Genomic DNA, 19,844 nt, shown 5'->3' on the forward strand with positions numbered 1-19,844 from the left:
TGCTGCTGCTTATATCTCTGGTCCAGGGTCTTTCTGCCGATGCAGCAGTGAGACTTTTGTGGATACAGTTGTGTGTGTGTGTGTGTATGTGTGTGTGTGCGCGTGTGTGTGTACCTACACATGCGCACCTGAGGATACACAGAGTAGCTTGAGTGTTGAAATAGCCAAAGAAATTGAGAGCCTTTAACAGCCAAAGTTTTCAAGCCAAGAAAGTAAAACCTCCCATAACCGTAGGATTTAAAAATTGCCCATCAAGCTGTTTATCGTATAATGGAACAATAGGTATAAAGCTGCCACCATCCTGGGAACGTGCAATTGCTCAGTGAGGCTTGTTACCGAGGCCTCCCACTCTGCTTGGCACAGTTATCACCCGTATGGGTTTTTCTTCTCTGTGATTTACTCTCATTTTGCATTTGCTCTAGCCATTTAGATGAGATTTAAACAAAATCATTAGGTAAAGAACGGTGTCAGGCGGTTACGCACTTTAAACTCATGACAGAATCAACCTGTACATTATTCTGTGTTCAAATGAAGCGAAAACACCTGCAGTTTGGCCATTCTTTGTTACTGGCTTTTTTTTTTTTTTTTTGTCTTTCTGTCTTCTTAGAGCTGCACCGGCGGCATATGAAGGTTCCCAGGCTAGGGGTCGAATCGGAGCTGTAGCCACCGGCCTACACCAGAGCCACAACAACGCGGGATCCGAGCTGCGTCTGCAACCTACACCACAGCTCACGGCAACGCTGGATCGTTAACCCACTGAGCAAGGGCAGGGACCGAACCCGCAACCTCATGGTTCCTAGTCGGATTCGTTAAGCACTGCGCCACGACGGGGACTCCCTGTTACTGGCTATTCTTATCCAGCATTGTCCCAGGTGTCTCTTGGACTATCTGGAATGTGGTAATGGCTCATGAAGAAGGGAAAGTGGGCAGGAATGATAAGCCTAGTTCTGTCCCACTTTGGGCCCCTTTCTTGGTCCACACGCCTCCTGGTTTGGGCAATCTCTCCTTTTTCTAGACTTCCATCCACCCAGGTCCCAAAAGGAGAGGGAGGTTCTTCACAGGGAAGAACTTAAGTTCTTAAACCTAAGTGCTTCAATCTTAAGCCTACAACTCATAGTTGCTTTGACCTTCCTCTCTGTTTAAATGTGCTCAGTGCATATTCCTGATACTGATAAATTGAGAATGTTTTTTGTTCTTTTTTTTCCCCGCCATGGGTAATGTTAAACTTTCCACTGAAGCTGTATGAGTGGCAAGTCCTGGTTTGGTGGTTTTCAAATAATTCTTTCCTCCCCGCCTCCTTTTTCTAGGTTTATCCAAATCCCTTGGGCTCATTGAAGGTTATGGTGGACGGGGCAAAGGGGGCCTTCCTGCTACCCTTTCCCCGGCTGAAGAAGAGAAAGCCAAGGGACCCCATGAGAAGTATGGCTACAATTCCTACCTCAGTGAAAAAATTTCACTGGATCGTTCCATTCCGGATTACCGTCCCACCAAGTAAGTTCCGATTCGGTCATTCCCAGGAGCTTGCTTCATCAGGTGATGGGCCCTCGACCCATGTCTGGGACATTTGCTCATGTTATTTGTAACTAGTGCAGGGGCTTCTCATCTCATTAGTCTCCTCTGTCATCAGTAAATAGTTCTGTTGATTGTGAATATTTAGACAGCTACGTAAACATTTTTAATTTTTATAAAAGTCATCCTGAAACAGGTAGAAAGGTCCTCCATACAAAAAAAAATTGAGCATGATCATGGTATTGCGGGTTATGATTTTCCTTTTTTCCGCCTTTTTTTAAATGGTTTTTGTTGTTTCCATTATCGTTGGTTTACAGGGTTCTGTCCATTTTCTCCTGTCCAGCAAAGTGACCCAGTCACACATACATATACACATTCTTTCTCTCACATTGTCCTCCATCGTGCGCCATCGCAAGTGACTAGATAGAGTTCCCAGAGCTCTGCAAAGGCTCTCATTGCTTATTCATTCCAAATGCAATCGTTTGCATCTGTTAACCTCAGACTCCCAGTCCCTCCCCCTCCCTCCCCCACCCCCTGGTTTAAAAAATTCTGTCAATTTCTACTGTACAGCAAAGTGACCCAATCATTCACATACACACACACACACACACACACACATGTATATATATGCTTTTTCTCACAGTATCTTCCATCATGTTCAATACAAAAATTTTTTAAGTAAAAATTTAAAAAATCACCATGATGTCATTACCTAGTGACGGGGACTGGTAGCAAGCTTAGTAATCTTGTCTTCAAGTCTATTTTTGAAACAGATGATGAGCATATATTTCATTTACCCTTACATAAGTGAAATAACATTTTTCATGTGCATTTTCTGACCTTATTACTTATGATCATTATTTCCAGTGTTGGCAATTGAGGCTGTTCTCACTTTTTCATCATTATAAATAACACTTTGATGCCTGTGTCCCTACTCAAATCTTCCTGTATATTGATTTGATGTGTACTTTCTTAATACACACTTCTAAAGGAATAAGCCTTAGAGGACATCGTAGGAACATTTCTGGAGGCTCTCAACACATTCAGTGACGTTTTCCTCCAGAAACTTCGTAGCAGTTTCTACTCCTATTGGGATTTTACTAGACCCGTGCCAGACTGGGTCCTAGCATTTAAATAATACTTTCCTGGAGTTCCCATTGTGGTTCAGGAATTCCCACTGTGGCTCAGGGGTTAATGAACCTGACTAGCATCCATGAGGACTTGGGTTTGATCCTTGGCCTCGCTCAGTGGGTTAAGGATCCGGCATTGCCGTGAGCTGTGGTGTAGGTCACAGACGTGGCTCGGATCTGGCATTGCAGCTACAGCTCCGATTCGACCCCTAGCCTGGGAACTTCCATAGACCATGGGTGCTACCCTAAAAAGACAAAGACCAAAAATAATGATAATAATAATAATAAAATAAATAAATAGTGCTTTTCCCAGCTGATAAGTGAGAAAGTACATCCTATGGTTGTTCCAACTTAAAATTTTTGCTTGAGATTCTTACCTTTTAAACAGTTTGTTCGCATTTTGGTTGGTCTGTGCAAGCTCTTTGTTCTCTGTGCTCAGATTTAAGAATTATTTGTTTTCTCCTTGTGAAAGAGGGAAGATTGGTGGTAAAAAAATCAAGATGCTAGGGGGAAAAAAATCCTATTTTCTAGGCAGTAGTCCTCCCTGGCTTCTCATCCAGATTCTTCATCTTCTGTTAGATTTGTAGTGTCTCTCTTTTTCCATTTAGAGTGTGCCCTTGCTTAGAGCAGATTATTTCTTTTTCAAATGGATTTTGTACAAATCAGTTAAGTATCCTGGTTACTGAGAAAAATAGATTCAAGATAAAGAAAATTATCTTAAATGGATTTGAAATTGCAGCATTAGCTGAGAAACCTGTTAAATCTCTCTCTCTGCCTAATAAGCATATATTCATTTTGAATCACTGGGAAAACATACATCACCCCTGTTGGAAGCTAGTTTGTGTTCCTGGACTTTTGCTCTCAAAAACATCTGGCTGTTTTCATTTCCTGGTGCTCTCTGATTAGCCTTTCTTATTTGGACGTTGGCAAATAAACAGAGCCGTGGGTTTTTTTTGTGTTCCGGTGAGAGTGAAGAAGCTTCCAGCATGGAGCTTAGCGGAAGTGGATCCGTCGAATGAATATTAGCAAGCAGCTATTGTGTGCCAATAGTTTTCCCCGTGCTAGAAGCAGAACAGCCCTTGCCTACCTACTTCTTGTCTAGGAGGGAGATAGATGTGTAGGCAGATCACCCTGGCACCTGTGGTCTCTGTGAGTGTGTCTGGCCAGAGACACACACACACACAATATGTACAGGGAGGACCTGGGAAGGTTTCCTGCTCGAGAAGATGTGTCAGCTTAATCGTAAAGGCTGATTAAGAGATGGAAAAGTAAAGAGAGGAGAGGGATGAAGGCAAGTAGGTAGGGAACAGAAAGGACAGTGTTGGGTGCGCCCAGGGAAGAAAGTGTGGCTCTGTCGTGTAGTGTGGTGGCTTGACTGTACCACTTAGATCTGGTCCACCGGAAGCTTTACTAGGAAGATGGTAAAGGGCTAGAGAGGATGGAAGCCTCTAAGGGACGAAAACAGGCTCTGACAGCAGGGAAGAAACACCTGTAAAGTTTTGGAAGATGGAAGAGGGTGGATGAGTGGTAACTGACCTAGCAAACTGGATGCGGCTGAGACTCAACCTCCTCCATATGATGGGAAGTGATGGGAAGGCAGAATAACGTTGCTGAGTCACACCCTAGAAGCCCAGAGGCTCAGGAATGGGAGTTTCTGGGTATTTTGATGGCGGGGAGGTAGATTTGAATAGAAAAATTATAGCTGTGTCCCTAGATCCGTTCTCCAACTTTACACAGCCCAAGACTGCCCTTCTCTACCTGGTGGAATGTGGGTGAGTTTATTCTCTGTAGAAGGTGAATGCGGAGCTTTAGTTCATAAGACGACAGAGGATAGGGCTGTGTCCTAAATGGGGACACCTTTGGCCTCAGTACCTCCCAAGGCTTTCACACTCCTGTAGTCAAGAGTTTGAAGAATCCTCTCTAAGGAAACCATCCAACCTAAGAAAAAGGCCCCTAGATCTGATAGTTCTGCCTTCTTCCTTGGAGTATCTGGAATCTGCTCATTAAACATTATCAAGGCTCCAACCATCTACACAGAACTGGTCTTACTCTAAGACAATAAAGGAGACCCAGGTCCCTAGACATTTCAGGAGAACCTCTGTTCTAAAAGGCCTTAGCAACAACAGCAGCAACAATAACAACAACTGAAAAGGCATTTGGAGGAAACAGACACTAACAAACTTTAAAAGTATAATTAATGTCATACAGAGTTCTTGGAATGTTTTGTTTTATTCACCAAGTGGCTATGTTAAAGTAATAATCAGAGAATCAAAGAGAAATCCTAGAAGTTAAAAATAGGATAGAAATAAATAATTCAATGAAAGTTAGATAAATAACCCTTTATGCAAAAAACAAAAAGGAAATCTTCTGAAAGATTGAAAAAAAGGAAAACTAGGAGAGAAAATATTAAAAAGGGATTAGATCAGTTTAGCAGGTTCAACACCAGCTAATGGGAATATCAGAAAGAGAACAGAGAAAAGCGAGAAGAAAATGATTAAGTAAATGATACCAGAAAATTTCCCAGGACTATAAGACATGAGCTTTCAGCTAGAAGATGCCACCCAGTGCCTACCTGATAAATGGGAAGAAAAAGAAATTAAACCCACATCCAGAAATGTAGATGTAAAATTTCAGAACAGCTTTTGGATGACGAGAAAGTCCTAAAAACTTCCACCAAAAAAAAAAATGTGTATCACATCTAGTTGGTGTTGAATTTCTCAGTAGCAACATTAAAAACTAGACAAGTTGAAAACGTTATTTTCAACTTAGAGTTCTGTAGTCAGCCACAGAAAACTTTGTGCCAAGAGCAAGCATAGAATAAATACATGACGTTTATATAGTATCTCAACAGTTTTACCTTCCCCTCATTCCCTGTTTTCAGGGAACTGCTCAAGGACAGGCTCCAGGAAAACCAGGGAGTAAAGTAAAGAAGAGCATTAGAGTAGGATTGGGGAAACGGAATTCAAACAGGAGAGTAGTAACAGCAGATCCCATAAAGATGATAAAGGGATGTTTCAGGGTAACATTTAGGGTGACAGCTGTGTAGGAGGCCAAGAGATGAACTATCCCACCTTGCGACAGGAGGATGGCCCCAAAGGGAGCCAGCAGATAGAATTATTTTAATACCCAGTGGTTTTGACTGCATGAGAAGATGTTTTTAAGTTGGGGTATGATCGACAAACAGTATCATATTAGGTTCACGTGTATAACGTAGTGATTCAATATTTGTATCCATTGTAAACGGATTGCCATGGTAAGTCTAGTTAACATCCATCACCATACCTAATTACAGAATTGTTTTCCTGTAATGAGAATATTTAAGATCTGCTGTCTACTAACTATAGTCACCTTGCTGTATATTACATCTCCATGACTTATTTATTTTATAGCTGGAGTTTGTACCTTTTGATTCCCTTCATCCATCCCCCTCTACACACACACACACACACAGAGTCACCTGTGGCACCTATGATCTCATCTGTCAACGAGCTCGAGTTTATTTGTTCATTATGCTTTTTTAAGAGAGTGAGATCTTACCGTATTTGTTTCTGTGTCTGATTTGTTTCACTTAGCATAATGCCCTCCAGGTCCATTCATGTCATAGCAAAAGGCAAGATTTCATTCTTTGTATGGTTGAATAAATATACATATATCACATTTTCTTGCTCCATTCATCCATGGATGGAGGCTTAGTTTCTTGGCTATTGTAAATAACACTTAGTGAACACGGGGAGGGTGCATGTATTTATTTGAATTGGTGTTTTCACCTTTTTTTTTCAAGTAAATACACGGAAGTGCTAGATCATATTGGTAGTGTTATTTTTCATTTTTGAGGGAACTCCACACTGTCTCCCGTAGAGGCTCCACCAATTTACAGACCTCCCGGCAGTGCACAAAGGTTCCCTCTTCTGCCCCTCCTCGCCAGCACTTGTTATTTCTAGTCTTTTTGTTAATAGCCATTCTAACAGGTGTGAAGTGCTATCTCATTGTGTTTTTTAAAATGAACATTTCCCTGATGATTAGTGATGTTGAGCATCTTTTTAGGTACCTGTGGGCCATCTGTATGTCTTCTTTGGGAAAATGTCTCTTCAGATCCTCTGCGATTTTAAAGGGTTGGTTTGTTTGTTTGTTGCTATTGAGTTGTAGGAGTTCTTTATATATTTGGATATTAACTTTTGATCAGGTTTGTGATTTGCAGATATTTTCTCTCACTCAGGAGGCTGTCTTCTCATTTTGTTGATGGTTTCCTTTGCTGAGCAGAAACAAGTGTCCCCCCATATTTATTTCTGCTTTTGTTGCCTTTGCAAACAAACAAACAAAAAAAAAACATTCTTACCTTTCTTTCAGAAAGTTTAGGACTGAATTAGTGATAACACATACATATGTACACACACACACACACACACACACACACACACCAAGCTTGTGAAAAAAAAAGAGAGCAAGTAATTATTAGGACAGAAAAAAACAAAAGTTCCTCAAGAAAGGAATTGTAACTCCATGTACTCTGGCTCAGCGGTGAACAATATAGTCAAATGTAAATCCTGAATAGTTATTAAACTGCAAATGAATTATAACTGTACTGGAAGAAGGAGAAGGAAACGTGTATGTGAGGTGTGGGTAGTATAAGAAGATTAAATCTTAGAAAAAAATAAAAATAAAAAAAGGAGTTCCTCTTGCAGCTCAGCAGGTTAAGAACCTGATGTAGTCTCCACGAAGATATGGGTTCGATCCCTGGCCTCACTCAGTGGATTAAGGATCCCGTGTTGCCCTGAGCTGCATCAGAGGTCGCAGATTGATCTTGGATCCAGTATGGCTGTGGCTGTGGTGCAGGCCGGCAGCTGCAGCTCTGGTTTGGCCCCTAGCCTGGGAACTTCTATATGCCACAGGTGCGACCATAAAAAGAAAAAAAGAAAATTAAATCTTCATGGCCAGACTCTGAAAATCAACGGAAAATGTCTAAAATTTAAACATTAGGAAATAGTAGCATAATGATTGTTACTTAGAAACACGGAGATTACAGAAATGGGATAAAACTGCATGTGTTCTGTTTTAATCACCTAAAAGTTTAATGAAGCAATAAATGTAAATCTGTTACCAAAAAAAATTAAATGCAAGAGAAGAAGGGTTAAAGCAGGATAGAAGAAATGATTGGAATAACGTGACCACACCCGCCTTTTGCGAGTATTCTGGTGGGTATATGGGCGATGAATTAATGATGAACCTGCGAGCTTGCCCAGAGGCCACACGTGTTCACCAGAGGTAGCATTGTAAGTTCTGGGCTCCACGGCAAAAGTTACCAAATTAACCTTTGTTAATTGCAGATTAATCTTTGCCATCAAAGAATGACAAAGACCTTGTCTGTAGAAGCTGCTCTTCTGATAATTGAGCCGGCGGAGAGGAGGGGAGGCAGCTGTCGGGGGCCAGAGAAGTTTCTTTTCCTTCCTTCAGCACAGTCCAAGCCCAGGAGAAATTACCCCCAGGGGCAACATCCTTCTTGTGATCTTCCCAGAAAATCTCTCAAGTTTAGAGAATTCAAATTGGCTAATTTCATTGCAATGGTATGCAGAACCTCCAGTTGCTTTAATTCCTGTTGTTTTATTCTTACGCCACACTCGACAGAATCGTTTTTTCTTATAAATATGAATGAATTTGGGGGGTAAGAGTGGGATTAACCATTTGTTTGTCATATTTCATGCAAATGGATTCCACAGTGTGTTCTCTTTTATTTGAATTCTCTGATGGCTTTTTCTTCCCCTGGACAGATATTTTAAATTTGTATGAACCCCCCACTGTCAATCTTTCCATTTTCATTTCTTCACTGTTTTTAAAGCAGAGAAAGATATCATCCATCAGCACGCTTATAAATATTCTACTGTTTCGTGTTCCTTTTCCATGACTCTTCCCTTTCACTCCCCCATCCATCTAGAGTTTATTTTGGAATATGGTACAAGGTCTCTATTTTTTGTTTAAAAGATCTGTCCCTGTTTTTGTTTTGTTCAAAGCAGCTTTTTTCAAAATAATTTTGTAAATAACTGTCTTATTTGGAGGTGTTAAATGGAAAACATTTTGTGCTTTTTATATATAAGTGGGCTCATTTTCTAGGCTCTGTGCTATTTCGTTGGTCTATATGGCTTTTTTTTTTTTTTCATTTTCTTTTCCTTTCTTTCTTTGTTTTTCAAAAAATCACTGAAGATGATTTTTGACCAAAGTCTCCAGTGTGCCAGGCATTGCTGAAGGCAGGGGAGGAACAGGGCACATCTGAGCCCCCCAGGAAATCAAGGCGAGGGTGGGAGGCAGGTGGCACCTTGCAAACCCTTGAGTTGATTGCAGACAACTTTGGAAACCAAGGGAAGGGGATACCCAGATCTGAGAGAGTCCGAGGGCCACACAGAGGTGACCTTGATCTGAATGGTGAGCAGGAATTCTCCCTCTAAAGAGGAGACAGGACACTGGAGAGGAAGAACAGCAGGTGTAGAAAGACTGGGACAGTTCTTGGGTTTGGGGGCTAGGGGAGCAGCGCAGAGACTTTGGGTTGGGTCAGAGAGTTTGCAGAGTGAGTTGTGGAAGCGGTTGGAAGAGAAGGAGGGGCCAGACTGGGAAGCACCCCGTATGCCAGCCCTAAGTTAGATGGCAACGTTCGTCATTGTCATTGGATGCCCGTGAAGGACTTGAGGCAAGATGGTACTATTGTTATCATTTCTTTAAAAAAAGTGTTTATCTGTGGCATGAATGAATAGAGGAGTTGAGGCTGGGATCAGGATGGCTGAATAAAATCTCTTCTCTACTCAACCCAACACCTGTTGAGTGCCAACTATGTGCAAGGCGTTGCCTCGTAGAAGAGAAAGACTTTAGTGATACAGTGAATGTTTTATTATCATCCTATTCCTTTCATAGAACCCATTTTTCTGGAACAAAGTAAGGGCTAAGCAGGGATGGAGGGGAAGGGCTAATTTCAAGAAAAACTTTCCAAGAATCTGCTAGATGAGTCAGTTAATTGGATGTGGGGGAAGCGGGTGCAATCGGAAGTTTCCAACTTGGGAGACGACGTGGAAGTGATTTCATTAACTGGGAGGGAGAGAGAGTCCCACAGAGAGAGGATCGAGGTTTTTTTCTTGGGGGGGGGGACGCATTATGGGGAGCAAGGCCACTTGTGTTCGTCCAGGGTTCCCTGCAGTTACGGCTTCTTGAGGGAACCGTGAGACAACCTGTCTGGCTTTATTCCTTACTTGACCATGTGTGCAAGCGAGGAGATGTTTGGAGACACCAGAAGCCAGACAAGACTTTCTAAACCCAGCTTTCCCTTGCCGAGATGTACCATTTGATATCACATCATGGCTTATTAATTATCCACTTGCCCACTGATACCATAATACGGGGGAGGGACCATCTCGCTGCACGGAAATCTGTCTGAGCTCATTAAAGCCGGAGTTGAGGTCCCTGCACACATTTTATGGTTTACCTCCTCCTCCCAGACCATGTCGATAATTTATGGGCAGTTTCTGCTGCTGTTATCTTCCATTTCTCCTTTGGCCTCCTGCTTATAAATCCAGATGTCAGCTTTCTTTGGAACTCATTTTGCTTCCCTCCCAAAGTCTCCTCTTTCCTTTATTGCCACAAATTCTAGCTCGTTATATCCCAACAATGTCTGCTTTGAACACATATGGCACGAGACATCTGTGGACCGTCTTCACGAGGCGTTCCGTGGACAGTTGCACGTTTGGGTCTGGAGGTCAGGAATGGTGTGTGGCCTGACCATGGAGATTTAGAATCATCCGAGTCCAGTGGGTGTTTCAGGCTGAGTCTGTGTGTGTGTGTGTGTGTGTGTGTGTGTGTTATGGTGTTACATTTAGAGTCGTGGTGTTAAATTTAGCATCATTGGTCAAGACGCAACTCAAGTTTCCCATCTCCTGTGAAAAGGAGGCATTTGATAATTATAGCTGTAACTGGGCTTTTTTTTTTTTTTTTCCTAAATCATTTCTCTGATGATAGATTCCTATGTCTCACAGGATGGTCTTCAAAGAGGGTGAAAGCATCTAAAAGATAGTCAGGAATCCTATGGAAAACTTTCATAGGTGTGGGCACAGAGGGTAGCCGTCCAATAAGTCCTCGTGGGTTGAAATAATAAGTAGGTGTCTGCTTAGCAATGTCTTTGAATCACTAACCGCAATAATTATTCCCTTTTATTGACTGCCTTTTATGTTTTTGTCACTGGGCTGCATGTTTTATTGATCTCGTTTAAATTTAACCACTCTCCGAAGTAGCTGTGACCGTCTCTGTTTTATAAATGAGGGAAGGGGAGCTTGGAGAGGTGGACCAAGCTGCCTGAGGTCACGCAGCCGGTCAGTGCGTAGCCCGGATTCAAACCCAGCTGCATGGGTGTCTTCACGGCCTGTGCACATCCCCCCACACGTAGCTACCTCTTCAGGTACTGCCCTGCCTACTCATCCATTTCTGTGAAATGGAACCTTCTTTAAAAAACAAACAAACAAACAAACAAATTTTTAAACATGGTTTTGAATAGGTACAATTTGTTTGGTTGTGGCTGCACCTGAGGCATGTGGAAGTTCCCAGGCCAGGGATCAAACTCGAGCCCCAGCAGTGACCACACCCCATCATTAACCCACTGAGCCACCAGAGAACTCTGGAACTTTCTTTTTTTATCTTTTTTGTGGCTGCACCTGCAGCTTATGGAAGTTGTTCCTGGGCCAGGGGGTGAATTGGAGCTGTAGCTGCAGCCTACGCCGCAGCCACAGCAACTCTGGATCTGTGCCGCATCTATGACCTATGCTGCAGCTTGCCTCAACACCGATCCTTAATCTACTGAGCAAAGCCAGGGATCGAACCCACATCCTCATAGAGACAATGTTGGGTCCTTAACCCACGGAGCCACAATGGGAACTCCGGGATGGAACTTCCTACTTCATGCTGGTGTCACCAGCAGGGGAAAAAAAAAAAAAAATCTGAGTCTTAGAGATGGGACATTTCCTTTCAGGAAGTGCATGTGCGTCTGTGCACGCACACCTAGGTGTTTGTGTGCGTGTGTGTGTACTAGTGTGTATATCCTCTGTTTTCTTCTCTTGTTCCCTTTTACTTCTTCCAACTCTGCCAAAATTTCACTGCCAAAGAGGCTGTATCCTGAATTTGATGAACTAATGTCCATTAAGACATCCTAGGTATAAACTAGGAATGTAATAGAATTGAAACCTTCTTTAGGGAATCTTTTTTTTTTTTTTTTGGTAAAACTCAGAAGAAATAAACACTGTAATATTATTAGAAGTAGGAGATGTCTTACCGTAGAGTTGATTTCCCCTAGAGGCACAACCAGGAAGAACTTCTTTGGCTGCAGCTGGTCCTCCCCCAGCTGTGGGGGGAGAAAGTGATGGGAAGCCTGCATGGGGAGGGGAGGTGTCCTCCCGTTCAATACGTGAGGGTGGCAGTTCCTGAAGTGTTTGTAGGTGAATGTTCGTCCCACTTCCATGGGTTCTCTTGGTCTAAGGAGCATGTCCGGGTCACTTAAAAACTTTAATAAGAGAGGAGTTCCCACTGTGGCTTAGTGGTAACAGACCTAACTAGTATCCATGAGGATGCGGGTTTGATCCCTGGATTCACTCAGTGGGTTAAGGATCTGGCATTCCCGTGAGCTGTGGTATAGGTCGCAGATGCGGCTTGGATCCTGTGTTGCTGTGGCTGTGGTGTAAGGCTGGCAGCTAGAGCTCCCGTGGAACTCCTGGCCTGGGAACTTCCATATGCCGCAGATGCAGCCCTAAAAAGACCAAACAAACAAACAAACAAACAAACAAAAAAACCCACCTTAATAGAGTTTTCCATGGAGGTCAAGAGCACAGACTTGGAAATATGACTGAGATCTCATCCCAGCTTGGCCTCTTAGAAGCTACACGACCTTGGGCAAGTCATTAACCTTCTAGTGCCTCAGTTTCTTCATATGTGACATGGTGACATCAAGTTTATAGAGTTGTTATGAGAAGTAAATCAATTACTACACATGAGCTGCGTAGACTGATATACCAGGCGTCACTCTGAGACCTTCTCGTGTGTTACTACTGTCTGACCAATAAATGTTCGCTGTGCTATTTTAAGTTCCTTTACGCTGTATACTCTTTATCCTTCAAATAGCATGCCTGTGATGACAGAATCTTCGGGAGAGGATGTACCTGAATGAAATGTGGGGAGAACATGCCTCACTCCAGTATGCAAAATCAGATCCAGGGTAATTGAGCGCCCCTTCTCCCCAGGTCAGCACAGAATCCCTGGGGACACAGCCCGAGACAGATGCCAGGCTGTGGGAATGCCTGGGGAGGAATGTTCGCTTCCTATGGCTGTTCCAAGATGGACTAGAAGGCTCCGCTCTGGGATTCAGCTTGGTTTCCATGCTAAGGAAGGGCAGCTGGGTGTTCTGAGGGCTCCGGAGGCTTTGTGAAGCTGGCCGGATGGGGCCAGCTGCCTCCTGCTTCTGTCTTACTGAGTCATCCATGGCGGTCAGACCCCAAACATAGTAGGATGTGTGGTCTTACTTGGTCACAAGTTGAAATGCTTTCTTACCCTCATATTAAAATAATTTTTTCTGGGAGTTCCCGTTGCGGCTTTGTGGGTTACAAACCTGACTAGGATCCATGAGATCCCCGGTCTCCATCAGTGGGTTAAGGATCCGGTGTTGCTGTGAGCTGTGGTGTGGGTCGCAGATGCGGCTTGGATCTGGCGTTGCTGTGGCTGTGGTGCAGGCCGGCAGCTGCAGCTCCAATTCAACCCCTAGCCTGGGAACCTCCATATGCTGCGGGCATGGCCCTAAAAAGCACAAAAATAAATAAGTAAACAAAAATGTAAAAGACGATCTTTTCTATGAAAGGAGCTGAGTCGTTTTTTCAAAAACACTAGAGTGTTTCTCAAGGGGAGGTCTTTGGGAGCTTGTTAAAAATGCAGGTTGCTGGAGTTCCTGGTCTGAAGACGTGGCTGCTGTCTCTGAATTCCTTCCTTCTGTGCAGAACCTCGGAGATGGTTAGGAGAGTTTTGAAAGAGCGGGTTTTGTTCCACTGTGGCCTTGGCTGAGGAATGCCTGTGACGTTTTGATTTTTGAGACTTTCTGTGAAGCTGCCCCAGTGTCGCCAACTTTGGTGATGGGGGAGGGGAGGCGGGGGTGAGGGCGCAGCTGGGAGTGGGCGACGGGGTGGGGCTGGGCTCTGGGCAGCACGGAGACGACCCTGGTTGCCTCCATCTGCTCCTGTCTCGGTCCCCCAAACCGTTCGGATCAAGAGGCCAGAGGCCTGCATTTTCATCATTTCCTGACTGTGAGGGAAAGGTGGGAATCTTGGAGTAAATTCGATGATTCCAACAGGGGTCTGGGCCTGGAATGTTCTTGGGAGAGACATGTCAGAAGTTGCAAACGCGACATGTTGAAGCTTGTCTAGTAGCTGCGTCTTTACTTGCTTAAAGGCGATTCCTCTCCCTACAGAGGTGCTTCTTGGAAAAGCCCAACATGGATTCGCAGCTTTCGCTGGGCATTGAAATCACCCGGGCAGCTTTTTCCTTTGGGAGGCACAGACTCCACCCCACAGTACAGGGGTCCCTCCGTATCCATGGACGCAGAACCCATGGATACCGAGAGGAGGGCCTACTGTAATTAAATCAGAATCCCTGGGAAGAGGGCCCAAGCATCAGTTTTAGTTTCTTTTGAACAAGCTCTCCAGGTAATTCACATGTCTCAAAAGACCGAGAACCAGTGGTAGGAAGGATGGGCCTTGCATTTGAATCACCAAGGCAGCTGGTTGAACAGGTCAAGTCTTGGCCCAGCGACGGAGCCGGTAGGCCTGTAAATCTACACTGTTTCACAAGCTCCCTGAAGGATTCTTATTTTTGAAAGTTGGCACATCCTGAGGCCGCACCATTTTCTGAGATTCTGCACACGTGAAGGCAGGTGGAAGAGGAACGAGGGTCGGGACAGGGCCTGAGACGTTCCTGTTCTCTGTTGTAGCTTTTCCTCGTGTCCCTTCCCTCTCTCTGGCTCCTTCCTTCCATCCCATATTCTCGGGTGCCTCGCCTCTGTTTATTAGTAAATGAAAATGAATAAAAACCAACCTCATTCCGAGTGATTTTTCCATTTAGAATTTCATTACACCCCATCAAATGGCTGAAACTCTCTGGGGTGTTTCAAACGTAGAGATGAGGAATGGAAAGATAGATACGAAGCTGAGGTACCCTTTGCCTTATGGGGTTTCATTAATATTATGGGGGTCAAAGATTTAGCTAATATTTAAGAGCCAATTCCCACATCTGCTAGAAGAAGTGCCACCCTGGCCGCCTGAAAGTTTATGAATTGGCAAAGTTTAATTTAATCTTTTATGGGGACCCGAAAAGAGTCTCATCTAAATGCGTTAAAATGAGACTGCAGGAGAGATTTTCCTCTGTTTCTGTTTGTGAGAGCTTTCTGGACAAGTTTCAATTTGCTGCATGGGGAACTTGGAATCAGTGGGCAGAAACCAACGTGACTCTTGCCCTGTCTGCACAAATGGATCTACTCTGTGGCTGGTTTACAACCTGTAGGGTCATTGAATTCCAGATTCACTTTCCCCAGACGTAGCTGTGACTGTGGGAAATGGAATTCTTGGTTTATAACCTCGAATCAAACCAGTGTTGGGATTTACAGCAGCAGTGGGTGGTTCTTGCTTCTATAGCCCTCTGATTACTTTATGCAAGGATTTGTTGGCCCTTGGGAGCTGTAGGAGCATAGCTTACCTCGTGTAATTCTCAGAAATTCCCATAATGCCTGTGACAGGGGACTTTAGACTTGGAATCTATAACCTGTATGCTTTTAGGGGATTATCCTGCCTGCCCAGTCCCACTGTGTCCCCCACTCTAGCAGTGTACTCTGAGATAAAACAAATTCAGGCACCAGACACACACACACACACACACACACACATCCTGCAAGAAAGCCCATGCTAGCCTACAGAAGCCCACAGAGGCAGCCTGCCGAATTCCACTCCAGTGGATAGTTCTGTGAAATACTTTTCCAAAAACATTTGTTGCTCAGCCCCGAAATACAATCAATAGAGCAAACGTCTCTGCAGTCACAACACCCCCTTTTTTTTTTAGGTGTGGAGTTTGTTTTTTTTTTTTTGCTCTATAAGTCGAGCATACATCCTCCAAAGTGGCAGCCGGGGAGTGCCACAGTGCCTTGTAACAAGGTGAGATTTACAGCGCCATAAGAGCCAGAGGGATGAATAAGGCTTCTGGTGGAACGGGCAAGATGGGCTAAATTCCGGTATTAATGGGAGTGTTCCCTGTGCCCTGCAAAGGGAGACAGGCTGATCAGTATTACAGATGGAATGTCCTCGCAGTGAATTTAGAAGAAATTCCCATCAGCCAACAGAACTTCAAGGAGGGATGCAGCAAAAAGGAGACTGTGGCATATGGAGAGAACATATTTGTTCTTGGAAAATCAGTAGAAAATGTTTAATGTCATCATAACCTCATTTGCATAAAAATAGTCATAGGCAGCACACCAAATGAAAGCAAAGGAAGACGTGATGGAACCGATGCTGTTTGTGTTTCATTTCATTATGAATAACATAAATAATTCAATTGAATAAATAAATACAGAATTGCTTCGAGTTGATGTACTGCAAATTATTATCCCTGGAAAATTCCTTTAATGGTATACGTTGCGTTGATGAAGTAATGTGATCTGCCTCCTCGGGCAGCACCTGCTGTATACTTGACCCTTGATGATAATATTGAGCTCTACATCACTCGGCAGTGTTCTACAGATACAAATAAATTTTTTAGTAGCACAGTCCTATTTCCTAACATAACCTTGAAGAAGTGAAATCAGCCGTGGCTTATTCTCGTGGTGAATATCGTCCCACTTTGCACATGCACATGGGTCTGCGTAAGCAATTTCTGGTAATCGGCAAGTTGATGAGTCTGGTGCTGTGCTCTGCTAGATACATAATTCTTACTAAATATTTGGAACCTTGGTGGCAGAATGGAAGCTATTGTTTTGGTCTTGCAGAGTCTGAGCAGGAGAATTCTCGTGTAGGGATACATGGGGGCATGGAGAAAATGGATGGAATTTATTAGTTAATTGATTTCAACCAGCATTCTCAACGTCTGTGTAGGTAGCCTGGGGCAGGTGCTGCGGGAGTTCTAACGGATGTGCCTGACACAGTCCCCGTGTACATCTGAGGGTATTCCTTCCCTCAGTACGGAAATACTCATTCAAGAGCTTCCCTCTCCCAGCTACGGTTTGGTTGCTGAGATTGTAATGAGAGACATCATGAACTGGAAAAAAGCACATACCTCGAGATCATTGTGGGTTGTGATAAGTGCTTTGACATAAATAAACAGGGTGCTAATATTTGGAGGAGCTGGAACCGAGGGGTACTTTAGTGAAGGTCCATTCCACTGAGGAAGTAGAGGTGAGGATGCAACCAGCAATGCAAACATCCGGCAGAAACACTCTCCTGATGGAAAGAACAGTCCTCAGAAAGACCCTGAGTTGGGAACGGGCTTGGGTTTCTCTAGGAACTCCTGGGAGATCCTGGTAAATAATTTGGGGAGGATGGAGAGGTATATAAGAACCAGATCGCTCAGGACCATATGGGTGATGCTAAAGAATTTGAAATTTATTCCAGTGGGAGAAAAAGGGGCAACTTGGGTTGAAATTCTGTCTGGAATCTTTGAAGGTGACCTTATGTGGAAACGGGGTCTTTGCAAATGAAATTAGTTAAAGCAAGGTCATCCTGGGTTAGGATGTGCTCTAAATAAATCCAAGGTGACTGGTCCCTTGTAAGAAGAGGAAGAGACACAGGCAGGCAGACGCAGAGGGAAGGAGGCTGCGGGAAGACAGAGGCAGAGATGGGAGTGACGCACCTGCAAACCAAGGAGCACCGGGGATCGTCCCCGATCTCCAGAAGCTGGGAAAGGATGGGTTGATTTCAGACTTCTGGCCGCCAGAACTGTAGGAGAATAAATGGCAAACTAGATCTGTTTGAAACGATCTAGTTTGTCATACTTAGTTATAACGGCCCTAGGAGACTCATGTTAATAGTAACAGAAGCCCCTGGAGATTTGATATAAGGAAGTGTCATGATCTGGCTTATACACACACATACATATATATTCTTTTTTGGCCACCCTACCAGCTTATGGAGTTCTGCAGCAGCACCAGAGGATCCTTAACCCACTATGTCAGGACAGGAAGCAAACCTGCTGGGTCCCAACGCTCCAATGACACTGCCAGCCAATCCCATTGCACCACAATGGGAACTCCTGTTTTTTTTTTTTTTTTTTTTTTTTTTGTCTTTTTGCCATTTCTTGGGCTGCTCCTGCGGCATACGGAGGTTCCCAGGCTAGGGGTCTAATCGGAGCTGTAGCTGCCAGCCTACGCCACAGCCACAGCAACACAGGATCCAAGCCGCGTCTGCGACCTACACCACAGCTCACGGCAACGCCCGATCTTTAACCCCCACTGAGCAAGGCCAGGGATCGAACCCGTAACCTCATGGTTCCTAGTCAGATTCGTTAACCACTGAGCCACGAAGGGAACTCCATTCTGGCATTTTGTTGTTGTTGTCTTTTTAGGGCCACACCTGTAGCATATGGAAGTTCCCAGGAGTCAAATCAGAGCTATAGCTGCCGGCCTATACCACAGCCACAGCAATGTGGGATCCAAGCCACATCTCTACACTACAGCTTACAGCAACGCCAGATCCTTTACCCACTGAGCACGGCCAGGGATTGAACCCACATCCTCATGGATGCTAGTCGGGTTAGTTACCACTGAGCCACAATGGGAACTCCTATCTTATATTTTTAAAAGATCATTTTGTTTGCTGTTGGAAGATGAATTGTAGGGAGCAAAAGTTAAAGCAAGGTATCCAATTGGGAGGAGAATTCCTGTAGGAGGTAATAGTGATTCCAGCTAGGGGGCGTGTACTGAGATGGAGAAAAGGAGACAGAAGTTGACCTTGGAGGTAATCAAGGGAGATGGCTGGGTTTAGACGGAAACGTATGGATGGAGGTAGTGCCGTTTCCTGAGGTGAGGAAGACTGTACAGCAGATTTGGGGAAATATTTAGGAATTCTGCTTTTGGGAGTTCCCGTCGTGGCTCTGTGGTTAACGAATCCAACTAGGAACCATGAGGTTGCAGGTTCGATCCCTGGCCTCACTCCGTGGGTTAAGGATCTGGCATTGCCGTGAGCTGTGGTGTAGGTTGCAGATGCAGCTCGGATTGGCATTGCTGTGGCTGTGGTGTAGGTCGAAGGCTACAGCTCTGATTGGACCCCTAGCCTGGGAACTTCCATATGCCAAGGGTGTGGCCCTAGAAAAGACAAAAAAAAAAGGAATTCTGCTTTGGACATGTCAAGTTTGACTTGACTTTTAGTCATCCAGTTCGAGGTATGAAATCAGTGACTGATGGATGAATCTAGAACTCCAGAGAGAGAGGAGACTTAAGAAACGAACCTTTGGAGGCATTAGCATGGAGATGGCCATCAGAGCTGAGATCACTAAAGAGAACTGGAGAAGAGGCCGGGGCCCAGCCTGAATGCGATGTCACTTCAAAATTAAGAGTGTAGAAAGAGGAGAGCAACTCACAAAAGATGTGGAGAAGGAACAGCTAATGCAGAAGGAAGAAATCCAGGAGATCTCAGTGACGTGGAAGCCAAAAGAAGAGAGTGTTTCTAGAAGGAAGGAGGGGTCCCTAGCATGACTGTGACTGAGATGCTGGAAGTGGTCGGTCAGTGGGTTTGGCCACAGGCAGTTCACTGAGGATCTTGGCGGGATTATTTGCCGCTGATTGGAGTTGGTTAAGGAAGGAACGGGAGGGAGGAAGTGTCTAGCAAATTGACTAGACTCGACCAGTTTTATCGTGGAGGGGAGAAGAGGGTTGCCACTGAGGGCTTTGGGAGTCAAAGGAAGCTGTTTCGATGATTGTTACTGTTTATTTTTTGAATTTCTAGTTTTATCTACCTTCAGACTTGCAAGAAGGTCGCAAGAATAGTGCAAAAACATTCTACATACCCCTTACCCCCAAGCCTTTCACATTTCACACATGTGAACTTTTTACAGTATTTATATGTCTCCATAGGCATGTATTTTTTTCCTGAACTGTTTGAGCATAAGTTGCAGACCTGATGCCCCTTTCCCTTGAAATACTGCAGCACGTGTACCCTAAGAACAAGGGCA

At 44.2% G+C, this 19,844-nt stretch overlaps 1 protein-coding gene across 5 annotated transcripts in view; it reads left to right on the forward strand.

The window, feature by feature from the left end:
* GALNT17 (polypeptide N-acetylgalactosaminyltransferase 17) overlaps window positions 1-19,844 on the forward strand; it is a 423,891-nt gene that overhangs the window by 153,375 nt on the left and 250,672 nt on the right. For all 5 annotated transcript variants that reach the window (XM_085016911.1, XM_085016914.1, XM_085016912.1 and 2 more), the window contains one exon: window positions 1,308-1,491. In XM_085016911.1, the coding sequence (XP_084873037.1) occupies window positions 1,308-1,491 (184 nt within the window). The remainder of the gene's footprint in view (window positions 1-1,307; window positions 1,492-19,844) is intronic.

This window comes from Sus scrofa, chromosome 3 (genome assembly GCF_054392235.1).
Source record: "Sus scrofa isolate SSC_HxYL_T2T_F1_AM1 chromosome 3, Sscrofa_HxYL_maternal_Yorkshire_Landrace_v2.0, whole genome shotgun sequence".
NCBI classification, from domain to species: domain Eukaryota; kingdom Metazoa; phylum Chordata; class Mammalia; order Artiodactyla; family Suidae; genus Sus; species Sus scrofa.